Source organism: Halyomorpha halys, unplaced genomic scaffold, assembly GCF_000696795.3.
Source record: "Halyomorpha halys isolate HHAL.00 unplaced genomic scaffold, Hhal_1.1 Scaffold66.1, whole genome shotgun sequence".
Taxonomy (NCBI): domain Eukaryota; kingdom Metazoa; phylum Arthropoda; class Insecta; order Hemiptera; family Pentatomidae; genus Halyomorpha; species Halyomorpha halys.
This window is the reverse complement of record NW_027112997.1, coordinates 1,087,548-1,101,479: the sequence shown is the minus strand read 5'-3', so window position 1 is coordinate 1,101,479 and position 13,932 is coordinate 1,087,548. Positions and strand designations below refer to the sequence as shown.

General features: G+C 27.6%; 1 protein-coding gene across 3 annotated transcripts in view; it reads right to left on the bottom strand.

The window, feature by feature from the left end:
* LOC106692676 (protein Fe65 homolog) overlaps positions 1-13,932 on the bottom strand; it is a 76,298-nt gene that overhangs the window by 12,017 nt on the left and 50,349 nt on the right. For all 3 annotated transcript variants that reach the window (XM_014438763.3, XM_067050636.1, XM_067050635.1), the window contains 7 exons: positions 13,192-13,435; positions 10,592-10,729; positions 9,857-9,984; positions 7,885-8,000; positions 5,523-5,641; positions 5,049-5,244; positions 4,835-4,962 (listed from right to left, as the gene is read on the bottom strand). In XM_014438763.3, coding sequence (XP_014294249.1) covers positions 4,835-4,962; positions 5,049-5,244; positions 5,523-5,641; positions 7,885-8,000; positions 9,857-9,984; positions 10,592-10,729; positions 13,192-13,435 — 1,069 coding nt within the window. The remainder of the gene's footprint in view (positions 1-4,834; positions 4,963-5,048; positions 5,245-5,522; positions 5,642-7,884; positions 8,001-9,856; positions 9,985-10,591; positions 10,730-13,191; positions 13,436-13,932) is intronic.

The window sequence follows — 13,932 nt, the reverse complement described above, 5'->3', positions numbered from 1 at the left end:
TGGCTCAATAAAAATAGTATAATTATTTACTATTTGAGTTTTTTTTTACCGCACCCGGACCATATTCCTTTCATCTATACACACAGTCAATCAATAATCTTCCAGTAAAGCTAGTTTAATGTGCTATAAAGTAGTTTATGATGTTTATCTTTGTATGAGTAGTAGTTTTTATGATGATTGCCAAAATAAATTCACAAAATGTTGATTTATAGTTCTTCGGACGAAAGTTTTGGTATATGAAAAACTATATCTTAGAAACTATTAGAACTACAGATGTCTGCTAGCACTCAAATTAAAGTTAGTCCAATGTACTATAAAGTATGTAATAACATTTATCTTCATAGGGGTAGTAGTTTTATAGAATATAAATCTTTCATATGAAATTTTGTCTAAGCAACTAGAAATCAATTTATTTTGGCATATATCATAAAAGATGATGAAGATAACGTTATAAAATACTTTATAGTATATTAAACTAGCTTTAATTTGAGTGATGGCAGACATCTGTGCGTCTAATGGTTCCTGAAATATAGTTTTTCATAAATCAAAATTTTTGTTCGAACAACGAGAAATCAACATCTTGTGAATTTATTCTCGCAAAGATTTTCCAAAATAAATTCATTAATTACTGATTCTTCAATACATTTTTATGAAATGTTGCTTTTGAAAAAAACATATTTTGGGAATTATTGGGGCTAATATTTTAGAAAATTTAATCTTCTTTAAATGACATTCTATTAGGTTTTAAGTATTGTAGGTAGTTTTAAAGATATGGGATTCTCAATGATTTTTTTTAGCATTTTGTAACAACCACCATTTTTTATTCCTCCTAATAATTTTGACTAGTGACTGACTACATGGTTTTCATTGAAGTAATTCAAAATTGGGGTGAAATTACATACTTTTTTCTCCTCTTGGACGCTTGGACTAATAGGAGTTATTGAAATCGATATATGGAACTAAATAAATACTTAGAAAATAAAAATTGTTTTTTTTTTTTTTTTTTGTTAAAATTAATAACTTAATATAATTTTCTTATGTATTAATTTTAATGTGCATAAATGACTTCTTCTTTTTTTTAAGTTTTCAAATTTTAAGAAAATAAACTGAAATCATAATATGTATGAAATAATAATTCTAAAAATCAGTTTTGAAACAACATACTAATAGAAGTGCAGGATATATGAATTTACAGTATTATTAAGAGACTATGTCATCAGCACAGTTCTACTATTTCCTGATTTATACTCCCACCCGCTAATCCCATGAACCCATTTAGTTGTTGAGTGGTCCTAGAAAGAATATTTCAGGCCAAGATTCCTGCACTGACAAAATTCACAAAACAAAATTTCGATTTGAAAAGCAATTTTCAATCAAAAATACATTTAGTGTGCCAAGCAGGATATGAATGGGATACCTTCAGCACTGGAAAGCTTAGCAATCTATGGTTTAAGCTAACTCTCTCCCCAAATAAATATGAAAGGAATTAAATTTGTGGCTATATACAAAGTAACATTTCTTGAATAAAGCGTTGAAACAAAACAATAATTATTCCTTTATATTGAAGGAACCAAAAACAACATAACAATCTTTATTCAAATATATCTAGCAATTTATTTAGTAAACTTTGAATTGAAGTTAGTATGATTTTGAATTCTAATAAAATGTCACTTTTGCATCATACTGTAGCAGGGAAAGTTGCAGAAATCAAGCAGTAAAATGAAGTTTTAACGTTAAATTAATCTGTTGACTGCACGATCATTCATTTGGACAGACAAAAACTATTTGGTTAGAAAGAACGTATTTTTATAATAAAAATTTACCGAGTATTATTTCATGATTTTTTTTTCAATATTCCTGCTCCATACCACCAAATTTTTAGTTCATTTTGCGAACACTGTGAACAAAGTGGTTATGACTTCATGTGGTGTTTATAAATAAAGAGATACTAAACTACAGAGTAAGATTTAAGTAGTGTTGACTAAACTGTTATTTATTTTTTTTTTATTTCTGTAACTTTGAATTCAATCTTTGTGAAAAAAAGGAAAATGAATGGATGTAATATTTAAAAGCAATTTTCAATAAATTTATTTTTGATGGATTATGTTGACTGTTGTTTTAATATTGGAGAAAATAATCAGGACGTTGTCATTTAAATTATTTTTATTGGATATGCTGATGTTTCAGCCCAAACATATGAGCCATTATAAGACCAAAATATAATTAAGAATAATATAACAATCATGCAATGAATGTAGATATTATTTTATAAAAATATATCTACACAGACATGTATTTACATATACATACATTAAATTATATATAGTATAATATACTGTTATTTTATTTTATTATTGAATACAGATATTATTTCCCAGTATTCATCATATATTATTACATATGTTGTTATCACTTACACTTTTCATTGTATTGTTGTTATATTAATATCATTTTTTGTTAAATTGTTTCAAAGTTACATCCTTAAAAAAGTTTGCTAGGAACCGTTTTATGTCTAAACAAATTCAAAGTTACTTCACACATTGGTCCAGAATACAGGAAATTATAGCCAAAAGTAGCAAAATGAATTTTATATTTATGCAAATAGATATAGACAATGATTAAAAAGAATAACAAACTACTAATTACTCAACCAATGAAAAATTAATTACAGTGATGGAGTAAGAAACAAATAAATAAAATGCTTGAATGGCAGCAACCTATCAAGGCCAAGAAAGTTCTACTAAACATGTTCATATTATTTCATAAATTACACAAAATAATAATATCATAAATTATGTTTCCCAGCTGCAATGAAATGTATGATAATTTAATAGAGACAGGTAAACTTCAGGAGAGTCGGCAAACCATATGCTTAATAACATGCAATCTTGGTTTTCCTTGTTAACAATTAGACATGCAATGCCTGAATCTTACAGATAATTTCATGCAAACATAAGTTACAAGAAAATATACAAAACAAACAGAATCAATTACCTTTCTCTGTAGGACAAATTGCATCAATGATAGGGCAAAAAAAAAAAATTGTACTAATTATGTATTTTTAAGTTGTAAAATACAATATAACATAATTTAATGGAAAAACAAATGTAATGGTAGTTATATGGATATATATTTAATAAATTATAATTTTCAGTTAAAAATAAGAAAATATATATGTATATATAGTTGACTGTAAAAATTTATATATGAGAAGATGGTCAGGGTTGCGGTCAAAAGAGAAACAAAAATAGCTTACAACTATTTTTGTTTCTCTTTTGACCATAACCCTGACCATCTTATTATATAAAAATAAGAAAGCTGATGATTATATGATACCTGATTAAATATTGTTAAATTATTACATTGATATATATCTATGGCAATGATTTTACTGATGTCATAGATGGACTACACAACATTGTTTTCATAATGTTACATGTTTTTAAAGTTTTTTTTTGTGTGTGCTGATTTCAGATCTGTAATATTTTTTTCCCCCCAAATTAAGTGAACTCAATTGTTATATAAAAAATGATGAAATGGCTGACTATTGTTTTACACTGGTGGAGTGAGACAATTAAGACAGAGAAGTTTCAACCCACTTCAGAAAGAAATTGATATAGAGAAGAGGAATTAAATTGTCATATTGGCACTTCTGTTGTCTATTCCAGTGGTTCCCAGCCTGTAGAACTCTGTGGAACACTATGCCTAAAATTGAACCATGTGTGAACCCTCCCCACTCCTTACTTGGGGTAGAATCTCCCCCCCCCCCCATAAAATAATTGAAAATTATGTTTCTTAAAAGAGTGCTTTCACCTCTTAAAACCTCTTAGCTAACACTCTAAAATCAGGAAAAGTTAACAATAAAACTGTTCTAACAATAAGTTCTCACAAAAGATGAACAACCACCTCCTGCAGCCAACTCACTTGTGGTTTGCAAAACACTGATTGGGAACCACTCGTCTACTTTAGTGTAGTACATGGTAATTTTATATAGGGTCACAAAGCACACAATCTTTAAATTGAACTAACATAATAATTTAACTTGTTTAAAAATGAGATTTTGTTTAAAAATTTCAAATGTGATTTGGATCAAAACCTCACATGACATGGATAAACTAAAATCAGATTTGAAATCAGCACCAAAAATACATTTAAGAACACCATAAAGTTTAAAATATCATTCCAAAAGTTTTAAAATGATGTCTAGTTATTAATGATAAATCACAATGTGCTATATTTTAAAATATAAAGCTTAAAAGAATATGTAAAAAAGACACCCATCTAATGAAGCATTAAAACAAAAATCATATTTATGAATGGAAAGAAAAATAAACATCTATACTTGATAATCACATAGAGCTTTACATATAGGTTCATTGACATAATGAAAATAGTAAGGATAACATTCAGCATTCTGGATTGAATCAACATGGCCCTTCATACAAAATTTAAAATGAACAAAACAACTAAAAATATTGCCTTATAATCTTTCTACATAATTTTAAAAAAATATAGTACCACAATCATCAATAATAAAAAAATGCATTCAAAGAAACCATATAAGCATACTACCAATAAGTCAGAATACTTAAATGGAATGCACTTATTATTTATTAAAAAAAAATTGAACACATTAAATTAACTAATTTTTATCACTAAAAAGTAATAAACTTCATTAGTTAAAATTCTTTCTTATTTTAAAAATATAAATTTCACCAAAGTAAGAAAGTTGTATGATTTGATTGAATTTATAATTAAGTAGTTAAAACTTGAAAAGTAAAAATGCTTACAAGATAAAAGACTCTAATAAGAAGTGCTTTTTAATATAACATACCTTCCATTATCTCGGCCAACACCCCAAACACGTATTGTATGAATCGGTTGAGTATTAAGAACTGTAAGATTTTCTGGATCTATTAACTTCAAAGCTCCTTCATCTAAATCCATGAACAGATCTTTACCCTAAAAATTAAAAGATATAATGTAAATATTTTTTTAAAAAAAGGAGGAGAGGTCACTCATAATCTTCATTTAAGAACGTAACATACATCACCCCATCTTCCTACATTATCAATGAGCCCATTTTTTCCAAAAGATAACTCAACAATGCAACGATTAACGGCTTTACTGGATCGTTCCGGTGTTAAATCTATCTCTGATATATCCACCCAACCTAAACTTCTAACAGCAAATCTTATTGGTTTTTCTTTGTCCTTTTCATTACGAGCAGGATAACTTCTTCTTCTATTAAAAACAAAAAAAAAAAATGGTGGCAAATGATAGTTAATAAAAATAATATCAGTTTAATCATAAAAAAAAAATAAATAGTAAATTATAAGTTTACAAACAGTTGACATTAGGAAAAAAAACTTCTTTGAGACTATGAAAAGTTTGACTCAAGAAAGAGAAGAAAAAAATATTTAAAAATTTACTACAGTTTTGGTATTTGTTTTGAAAAAATAAATTTCATGAATGAACAAACACTATTTTTTAAATTTAATACATAACATCAAATTTATTACTTTAAAGAAATGTCTTCTTTTTTATCTTCTCTTTTTTTGCATTCTTCTTCCAATGCAGAGCTCGTATTACTTCTCGTTACCACTCCTAAACCTCCAGTTTGATGATAACTGGATAAAAACTAAAACAAAAATGCAACTTTTTTACAGATAAAAAGTAAATCATAAAATTGATGTAATGGTAATTTTGTTTTTAATGTAAACACAATTCAATTTTAAATTCTATCCAAAATAAAAAGTTTCCATCTTAAAATTGAACTATCCCAAAATTATAATTACTTATCAAAATTTAGTGAAAGATAAATAGTAATTTGAATGAACAATATTAAATTGAATCTTTTACAACTTATCATTTTTGTAAAAAAAAAAATTGATAAAATAATAAAGCTCTTAATCAAACAATGTTATATTTTATTGACCTCAATCAACTACCTACTTCAGTAGAAAATATTTTCTATAGCATCAAGAAAGTGTGAGGGTGGAGAGGTCTCAAAATTTGGAATATAAAAATGAATAAATATTTATAAATAAATATGAATAAATATTATATTAAAATGCAAACATATAAAGTCTAAATTAAGAAAATACTAATACATCAATAAATAGATTCTTGGTCAAGGAAGACAAAGAATACAGAGGAAAATTCATTATTACCTGTGGTTCATTCAGTTTGGGAATCCAACCATCCAAGTCTGAGATCTCCATTTTTAAAATTAATTTTATTTCTAAAAAAGTAAAACCTTAGTGGACCAGTCATTATGATTTAGTATATATCTTAAGTATCACATAAATTAAAATCAGTTGTAGTTGGGAAGCCAAAAAGACTAAAGGAATGAAAATCCTTGCAATTATTATAACTTATATCTAAAACTTGGGATTAATCAAGCTATTTGTATGTAGCAGTATAAAGATTTATACCTTTGGTACATAAACACTTGAAATAGAAACAACTCCTTCACCTTTAGCTTGTTCACTACCTCCAAACTAAGGTATAGGCACTAATATATCCAATGGAACAAGGTGTTATTTTGAGATTGAAATGAATGTTTCAATAAATATTCTTTAAATTTCTGTTGCAAATAAACATTAATAATGAGTCAATTAGACATCCTAAGATTTTTCAATAAAAACCACGCATTTTTAGTGTGTGAAGCAAGGACATATTTACCATCACAACTTGAAAACTTTCATGAAGTAAAATATAAAAGTACTAAATTTTAACAGAGAAAATCAAAGAGGAAGAATATGAAATAATTGCTAGACAGTGAAATAACTTTCCATGATTCCATTAATGTCAAACAGGATGAAAAGACTAGAAATGGAAAGTGATAAAAATGAAGAGGGTTCAAAGAAACTAATAGACACTGATATATCAAGTTTTGAGAGCTAAAAAATTGAAAACAGAAATTTCAGTGATGAACGTTTGTTTACGATCCTGAGAACAAATGACATAAAATACAATCAAGAATTAAATGTGAGAAAAGTTCAATAAAATATTTTGGACAGGAGAACAAAGATTTTAACAGAATTATTGCCTAATTGAAATTAAAAAAGTACTTTACAAAGTAAATTTCATATCATTGGATGAGTATTTATTCAAAATCTTTTAATAACAAGAAATACTTTCTAGTTATTAAAAGAAGTAATAATAATAGACATAGCTGTCACCTTTATATAACCGCATGAGTTATGCCACCTGTGTAGAACAGACATAAAATAAATCTAGCATATAACAGTGACTGTGTACTGATGTACTCTCGGAAATGAATATCTTGCAGAGCCATAATAGTATCATCTACAAAGAATTGACCAAAATATGTTATGTTCTGGACAACAATATCCTAATTATATCTTCATATTTTACTGTTGGGTGGCCAAAGATCTACAAGGTCTCAAGAGCCAACCGAAAAAAAAAATTATGTATTCATTATATCTTCTCTCTAAACAGCAAGCAGTCGATGGATCCAAGCAGTTGATTTTTCCTTTGTTCAAAGGAATTGAATATCAAACAAACCTCACACTTGATATGAACTTTTAAATGTCTTTAGATGTTAATTAATTGAATATATTGAATATCCAAAGAAGTAAATGACTTAGCAAACCCTGTGTACATGCCAGTGTTGCTAACTACTGGTGAGTACCAGTGAAAAGTTCTTTCATTTTTAGTGTTGTTGAATTTTTACTCAAATAATTCCTTTGAACAAAGAAATGCATTTAGTGGGTTTAGAAAAATAAATAACATTTGATGAAAATATAATGGATTAATATAATTGGTTTAGAATAAAAAATATACTTTTATCCAAACAAAACAATGTTTGAACAAAAAATGAAAGAATAAACAATTTTTTTTACTGAGTTAACTTACTGTTTCTGCATCTCTCACAAGAGGTGTACGAGGTTCATTAATTCCACTGATTATTTCAGGGGCATTTCTTTGAATTGTTCCACTTTTGATGTGCCAGTAGTAAGGACCATCATTGTCTAAAAGAATAAAAGTTCATTTTTACAGCATTCAAAATCTGAGTTATGAGTGTCATCTATTGAACTTTAATGAAATCTTTCTTTATAACTATTCTTTTTTTTTCTTTTCGTAAAAGGATCAGAGCCCTTGATACTAAAAAAAACAAATAATATTCATTACCCTGGAAGAGATGAAAGTAGTAATGAGGTAATATATTTTATTCAATAAAATAAAAAGTATAAAATGTGACTCTGGTTGTTTTCAACCTATAATCTTCATCTAGCTTTCATTATATTTAACAAAATTAATAACAAACTTCAGTTGTTATGAAGCCATGGCAGTTCCTCTATTGCTGTGGTTCTCAGCCCAAAGAACTCTATGGACCACTAAAGCAGATATTCAACCATATGAGACCCATCCCCACTCCTTCAGGAATAAACAATAATTCCTTTAAAAATATATGTTCCAAGGCCCTCCTGCAGCCTATTCCAAGGTTTTCGTGGACCACTGCTCTATGGAATGTTAAAACAAATAGTTTTATTACATTTTTCATGATTATACAGACCTGTCTATAATTTTAAAATCACATTTTGCCTCATATTTACCACAGTATCCATCACAAATATGCTCTAGAAGCTGTCTCAAATTTACTTCAGCTGCTGTCTCAAATTTATCGCACTACGTGAGTGTATACTCATTCCTTAACAATTTATACAATACTGGTTTAATCTGGTCAATAATGGATGGCATAATGCCGTTGTAGAAATGAGAATGGAACAAAGTGCACCCAATTATTTACCTTAGCATGTACCCTTTGATAGAAAAAAGTCAATAAATAGGTTTTAAAAAATTTCAATCCCTACAATATGATATGTTGTTATGGCATAAATTATTAAAGCATTAATTACAAACATTAATTTTTTAATACTTTTTACATTCAGCTTTAATAATATTTATTCCAATAATCCATTTAAATACCCAAAAATTGTATGTTAAGCAGAAAATATGTGACTGTCTCATTTGTACCAAAATTTTTGCATGTTTCATTTTGGAAACCATCACATTAAACAGACTAAATTTTGGAAAATTATCTGAAGCCTTTGAAGTCATTATAGGTCTGAGAAAGGGAGATGGATTATCACCAATGCAGTTCAACTTGTCCCTAGAGTTATTAGAAGATCATCATACGAAAATGGTGGGGTATATGTCTAAATGAAGCATAAAATCCTATTGTGAGAACACTTAAATACAGAAACAAAAGAAAGCACATCTCATTTCAAAAACCTAAAAAAGATACACAAACTAGGAGATGTACTATATTTTAACCGTACTTGTATTGCTTTGTTTTCAACGTGTTGTGTTCTCAAAACTGTTGTGTTGCAATCAGTGTTTGCGGTCAAACATCTAGACAGGGCTCTTGGTTTAGTGATCACTGTTGTTAGAATAGTGGGTGGATTGGATGTGTCTGGGAAATGAGGGTGTCTCCAGGAAGAGGTGGTGCAGACCACCCTTAGTCTACTCTCAGTGATAAACATCTAGAAAAAGAAGACATCAAGACCAATGCTTTATTTACAGTCAGTGTTTGTTTGTTGAGAATGAAGACATCGAGTAATTGGTTAGTTCTGCTCTACCTAGAATTTAAATATATTTGTGCAAGTAGCTATTAATTTAGTTAAGTGTTATTAGTAGTTAAGTGTGCTGATTGCCAAGAAAACCCACCCTGAGATTAACAGTCTATAGCTATATTTTGTATTTGAGAATAAATAAAAACTATTAAATTCCTTTTATTTATTTTAAATGAATCTTGAATATTACAATATACGAAAAAAAACAACAGTATGTATTTATTAAGAGAAAATATAACACGATTAATTACCTTGATGTTGCTCCCAACCAGGAGGTAACTTGTCAGAATTGGAAAAAGTCAATGTAGATCTTTCAACATTGTAGTCTTCTTTTTCATCGTCATATCCTGATATGTTTGGTAAAGTTATGTCACAATTCCTATGAAAACGACATCATTATAATAATAATATACATTAAATTTCAAGCTTTTAAAAGTATAAAGAATTTTCCAAAGAAGAAGATTTTCTATTAACAAAAACAATTTTGTTTCTTTGATTATTGTTGTAGAAAAAATACTTTAATTTATTATCATTTAAGTTAGCTGAGATAAACTGACTTTAAAACTGTTATATATGGGTGTCATTGATATTTCAAACATGGATGAAAATATTTTCATTTAAATTTAATGCAATTATTAATCATCTATTTATTTTCACCAATTATTATTATTAATTAATTATCACCAAGTTCTACAGTTACACCCAAAATTAAAACTCATAATTAGCTGCTAAATTATTTAATCTGATCATAATTTATAGTTTGACAGTCCATTTAATTAATTTTCAGGAAAAAATTAGATTGTGTTGATAAGATTTGAAATAAACATGACCAATGTTCCCAAGCCTATTTAAAATGAAATGAAATTACAATATCTCATCCACACCTTCAATGTAATAGACTGAAGTACAAACTAATCATTAAAATATATATTAAATTAAAAACATGAGAGAATAAAATAAAAAATATAAACTTAAGTTTAACAAACCTGTTAATTATTACATTGCTATGTTCAATCAAATCAGGTTTAGCTGCACTCAGTGTTGAAGTAAGATCTAGTGGCCTGAATTTACCTCGATTAACATTCCCTCCAATATTATTGTCCAAAATGACTGGACTACTATTTCTAAGAAATAAAAGTAAAAATAATCAATACATTTGGTACTAATACATTAAATAATAATAAAAAAATAGTTACTATAGAACAGTAAAGCAATTTTCTTTCTAATGCGTTGTAAGTCTTTGGCTCTCCAAATAAAAAAATGTTTGTTTCAAGTTGTTCATTCACCTCTCATCTTTCTTTATTTATGGGTTGTATTATATTCTACCTTTAATTCTATGGTCTTGTCTAATAAATACAATGCAACCTCCATATAATGAACATTGATAAAATAAAAACCTCAATATAAAGGATGTTTCAAAATCCACTTGTGCTAGCCACAGGATTTAATGAAAAATATACCTCTATATAATGAATAGAGCATGTAAACAATCCTCACAATAATAAATTTAAAATCCTTTCAGAAAAAAATTAATTACCTTTGTGCAATGAGCTTACACAATGATAACCTCTACTCAGAGAAAATGACCTCTATATATTGCATTGCCAATGTATTCACCTTAGTAATGAGGTGGACCAGTTTGGACATTAATCTATGAGCCCTTCTCATCCCGCTTCTACTTGATTGTGTTTATTCAGTTTTGTTTAATGTTGTGACCTAATGCGATAAGTTTTGTTTATAACTGAATTGCATTATACATTTCATCTATTAGAGGTAGATAACAAATGAAAAAGGTATACATTATGCATTGAGGCAACACAAAATATCATTTAAGTTCATATAAATATTTTAATATGTAATTTCAGTGTGTAAATATTACAATATGTAGTAAGTAGTAAACTTTACTAGTTCTGCAAAATAAAACTGGGTATATACTATATAAATATTTCAATTATGATGTGTACATTATTCCTTATACTGCACATATTAATAGTTTTAACAAATTAAATCCACAAAATTTGTTATATAAAGGTTGATAAATAAGTGTCTGAATCTCAATAAAACAGATTATTAGATATCAAAATATCAATATAATGAATCTCAATAAAAAAAATGTTTTGAAAATCCCTTGAGATTATTTATAAATTCTTAGATCAGATTTGTGAATTGAAATTACTAAGTGGTAACCAATCAGTTCATCCATAGTAAAATGTGGTCAATTAAGGAACAAACAAATCCACTTCGAGAAAGAAACACATTATTGAATAAGTTGTGCCACCCAACTGCATTGTTTGTGGTAGCATCATACACAAAATACAACAAAGCTATTTCTGTAGAATGTTTGAACTTTTAAATTCATTGTGTATGTATTTACTGCAGCACTGAAACTTTGAGAAGCATAAAACAAAATTGGTTTAGTATGTATATGTAAGTAGTAACTTACTATATTCATTTTAATTTTGATTGTTGTATGATTAGTGTGTAAAAGAGTTTAATTCTTTGATTAAACAAACTGTATTGTTATTTCTTGTGTTGGCCCCCAACTCAGTCTCTAGACAAATATTAGTCCTGGATAGATGCTTATTTGCGTTGTTGATACATTATACAATCATAAGGAAAGACAAAGTTAATATCTTCAAGTTAACCACTTTATATTTATTTCAACAGCCTGATCCATTAATTCCAATCTCTACAGGGTACATAAAAAATGTGCAGGTTTTTTCTGGCGTTCAATAACTTTAGTGAACCAGAAGCAAGTACTATCTCATCAGACAATTGGCTCATAATGCTCGACCTCATAGATCATATTTGATGAAGCTGATAAATTCAAGAGTTTGATAGTATAGCCTTTGATATCTAATCTTGGATACAACACTGACCTCAACATCATAATTTTATCTCATCAATAGCTTATATTCTTTGCTTCTGATAATTCAATAGTTAAGAGAATGTCATAGCTGGAGTTTAGAATTATTGGCCTTATACCTTAATACTACTAGAGACAAAGTACTATTTGAGTGTTGATATTCAGTACCTTGCTAAAATATTAATTGTAAATTAATCATCTCATTATTAAATTCAATTAATTTTAAATAAAAATTAAAGGGAGAAACATTATGAGAACAACCATTTATAACCAATCAATACTACTGATAATCTAAAATAAAATATAGAAAAATGGATAGAAACCAAATGCATTTTAGAAAGTTGAGATTTTTTTAGGTATCCTTGGGATTTATAGTTTGATACATATCATGCAAAAGATTGGAGAAATCTTCAAACATTTATTCCTTTATTTATTTGGTAACCAAACTACTGTATCCATGTAAACAATATTAATCTATTAATAATAATTATAAATAGCTAATTTAAATTCGATTTATTGATAAATAATTAAAAAAATAGCCTTTTATAAATATATAAAATCATCCCAGTTTCAGAATAAGTGCAAAAAACAACCAAATAAATTGAAGATAATGCTACTTAATAAAAAATAAAGCAATATATGATCTCCATGCTGTATAATTTACTAAAAATTTAAATAAACCAATTAAATTAGCAAGGTAAAACAAGGAAGAACTGGTACCTGTGGTGAATATTGTCAGTGTCTAAGTTAGTTATTGGACCAGTATTAAGATCGACTCCCATTGATCCAATATCAAGTGTTGCGTATGCCTTTCGACTATTTGAAGTTACTGGAGGTCTGCAGATTGCCTCTAGTTCAGAGTATAACAGATCTCTATAAGTTGATAGCTCAGTATTTGAATTTAGAGCATCATCAAGTCTCGGAAGATGATAGTTAGGATTTTCATAGCTCATTAGTCCATTTTCTAGGGAAAAGAATACATAACTAGAGATAAAAAAAACAAAAACAATAGAACAATAAATCCTTAATTAAACATTACATTAATTATAATTGATTAACTAAATAGAAAATAATTTTAATTAATTTTTTTAGTGTTTCTCTTTCTCTGGTTCTTGGTGCCTGTAAAGACAATATACACTTAAGGCGGTTTGAATTTACTTGGGAATGCAAATTTTGTGATAACAATTTTTTTTTCTCTTAATGCTTTTATATGTCTAAAAAAACTAGTGCTTTGTATGACTGTGGGTTCAGTAGATTAGAAATTACAAGATTATATTAAGAAGATTTCATGAACTGTTGTTAACAGTTCAATCCATGGTTTTTGTGACTGATTTAGCCAGTTTTCTAAGAAGTTTTTGAAATAAATTTATTTTTATATATAAATTTATTTATATCCAATATGGTCTGACCAGATGGCTATATCTATTGATCGGTGCCAAAATAACATATATAAATGATAGA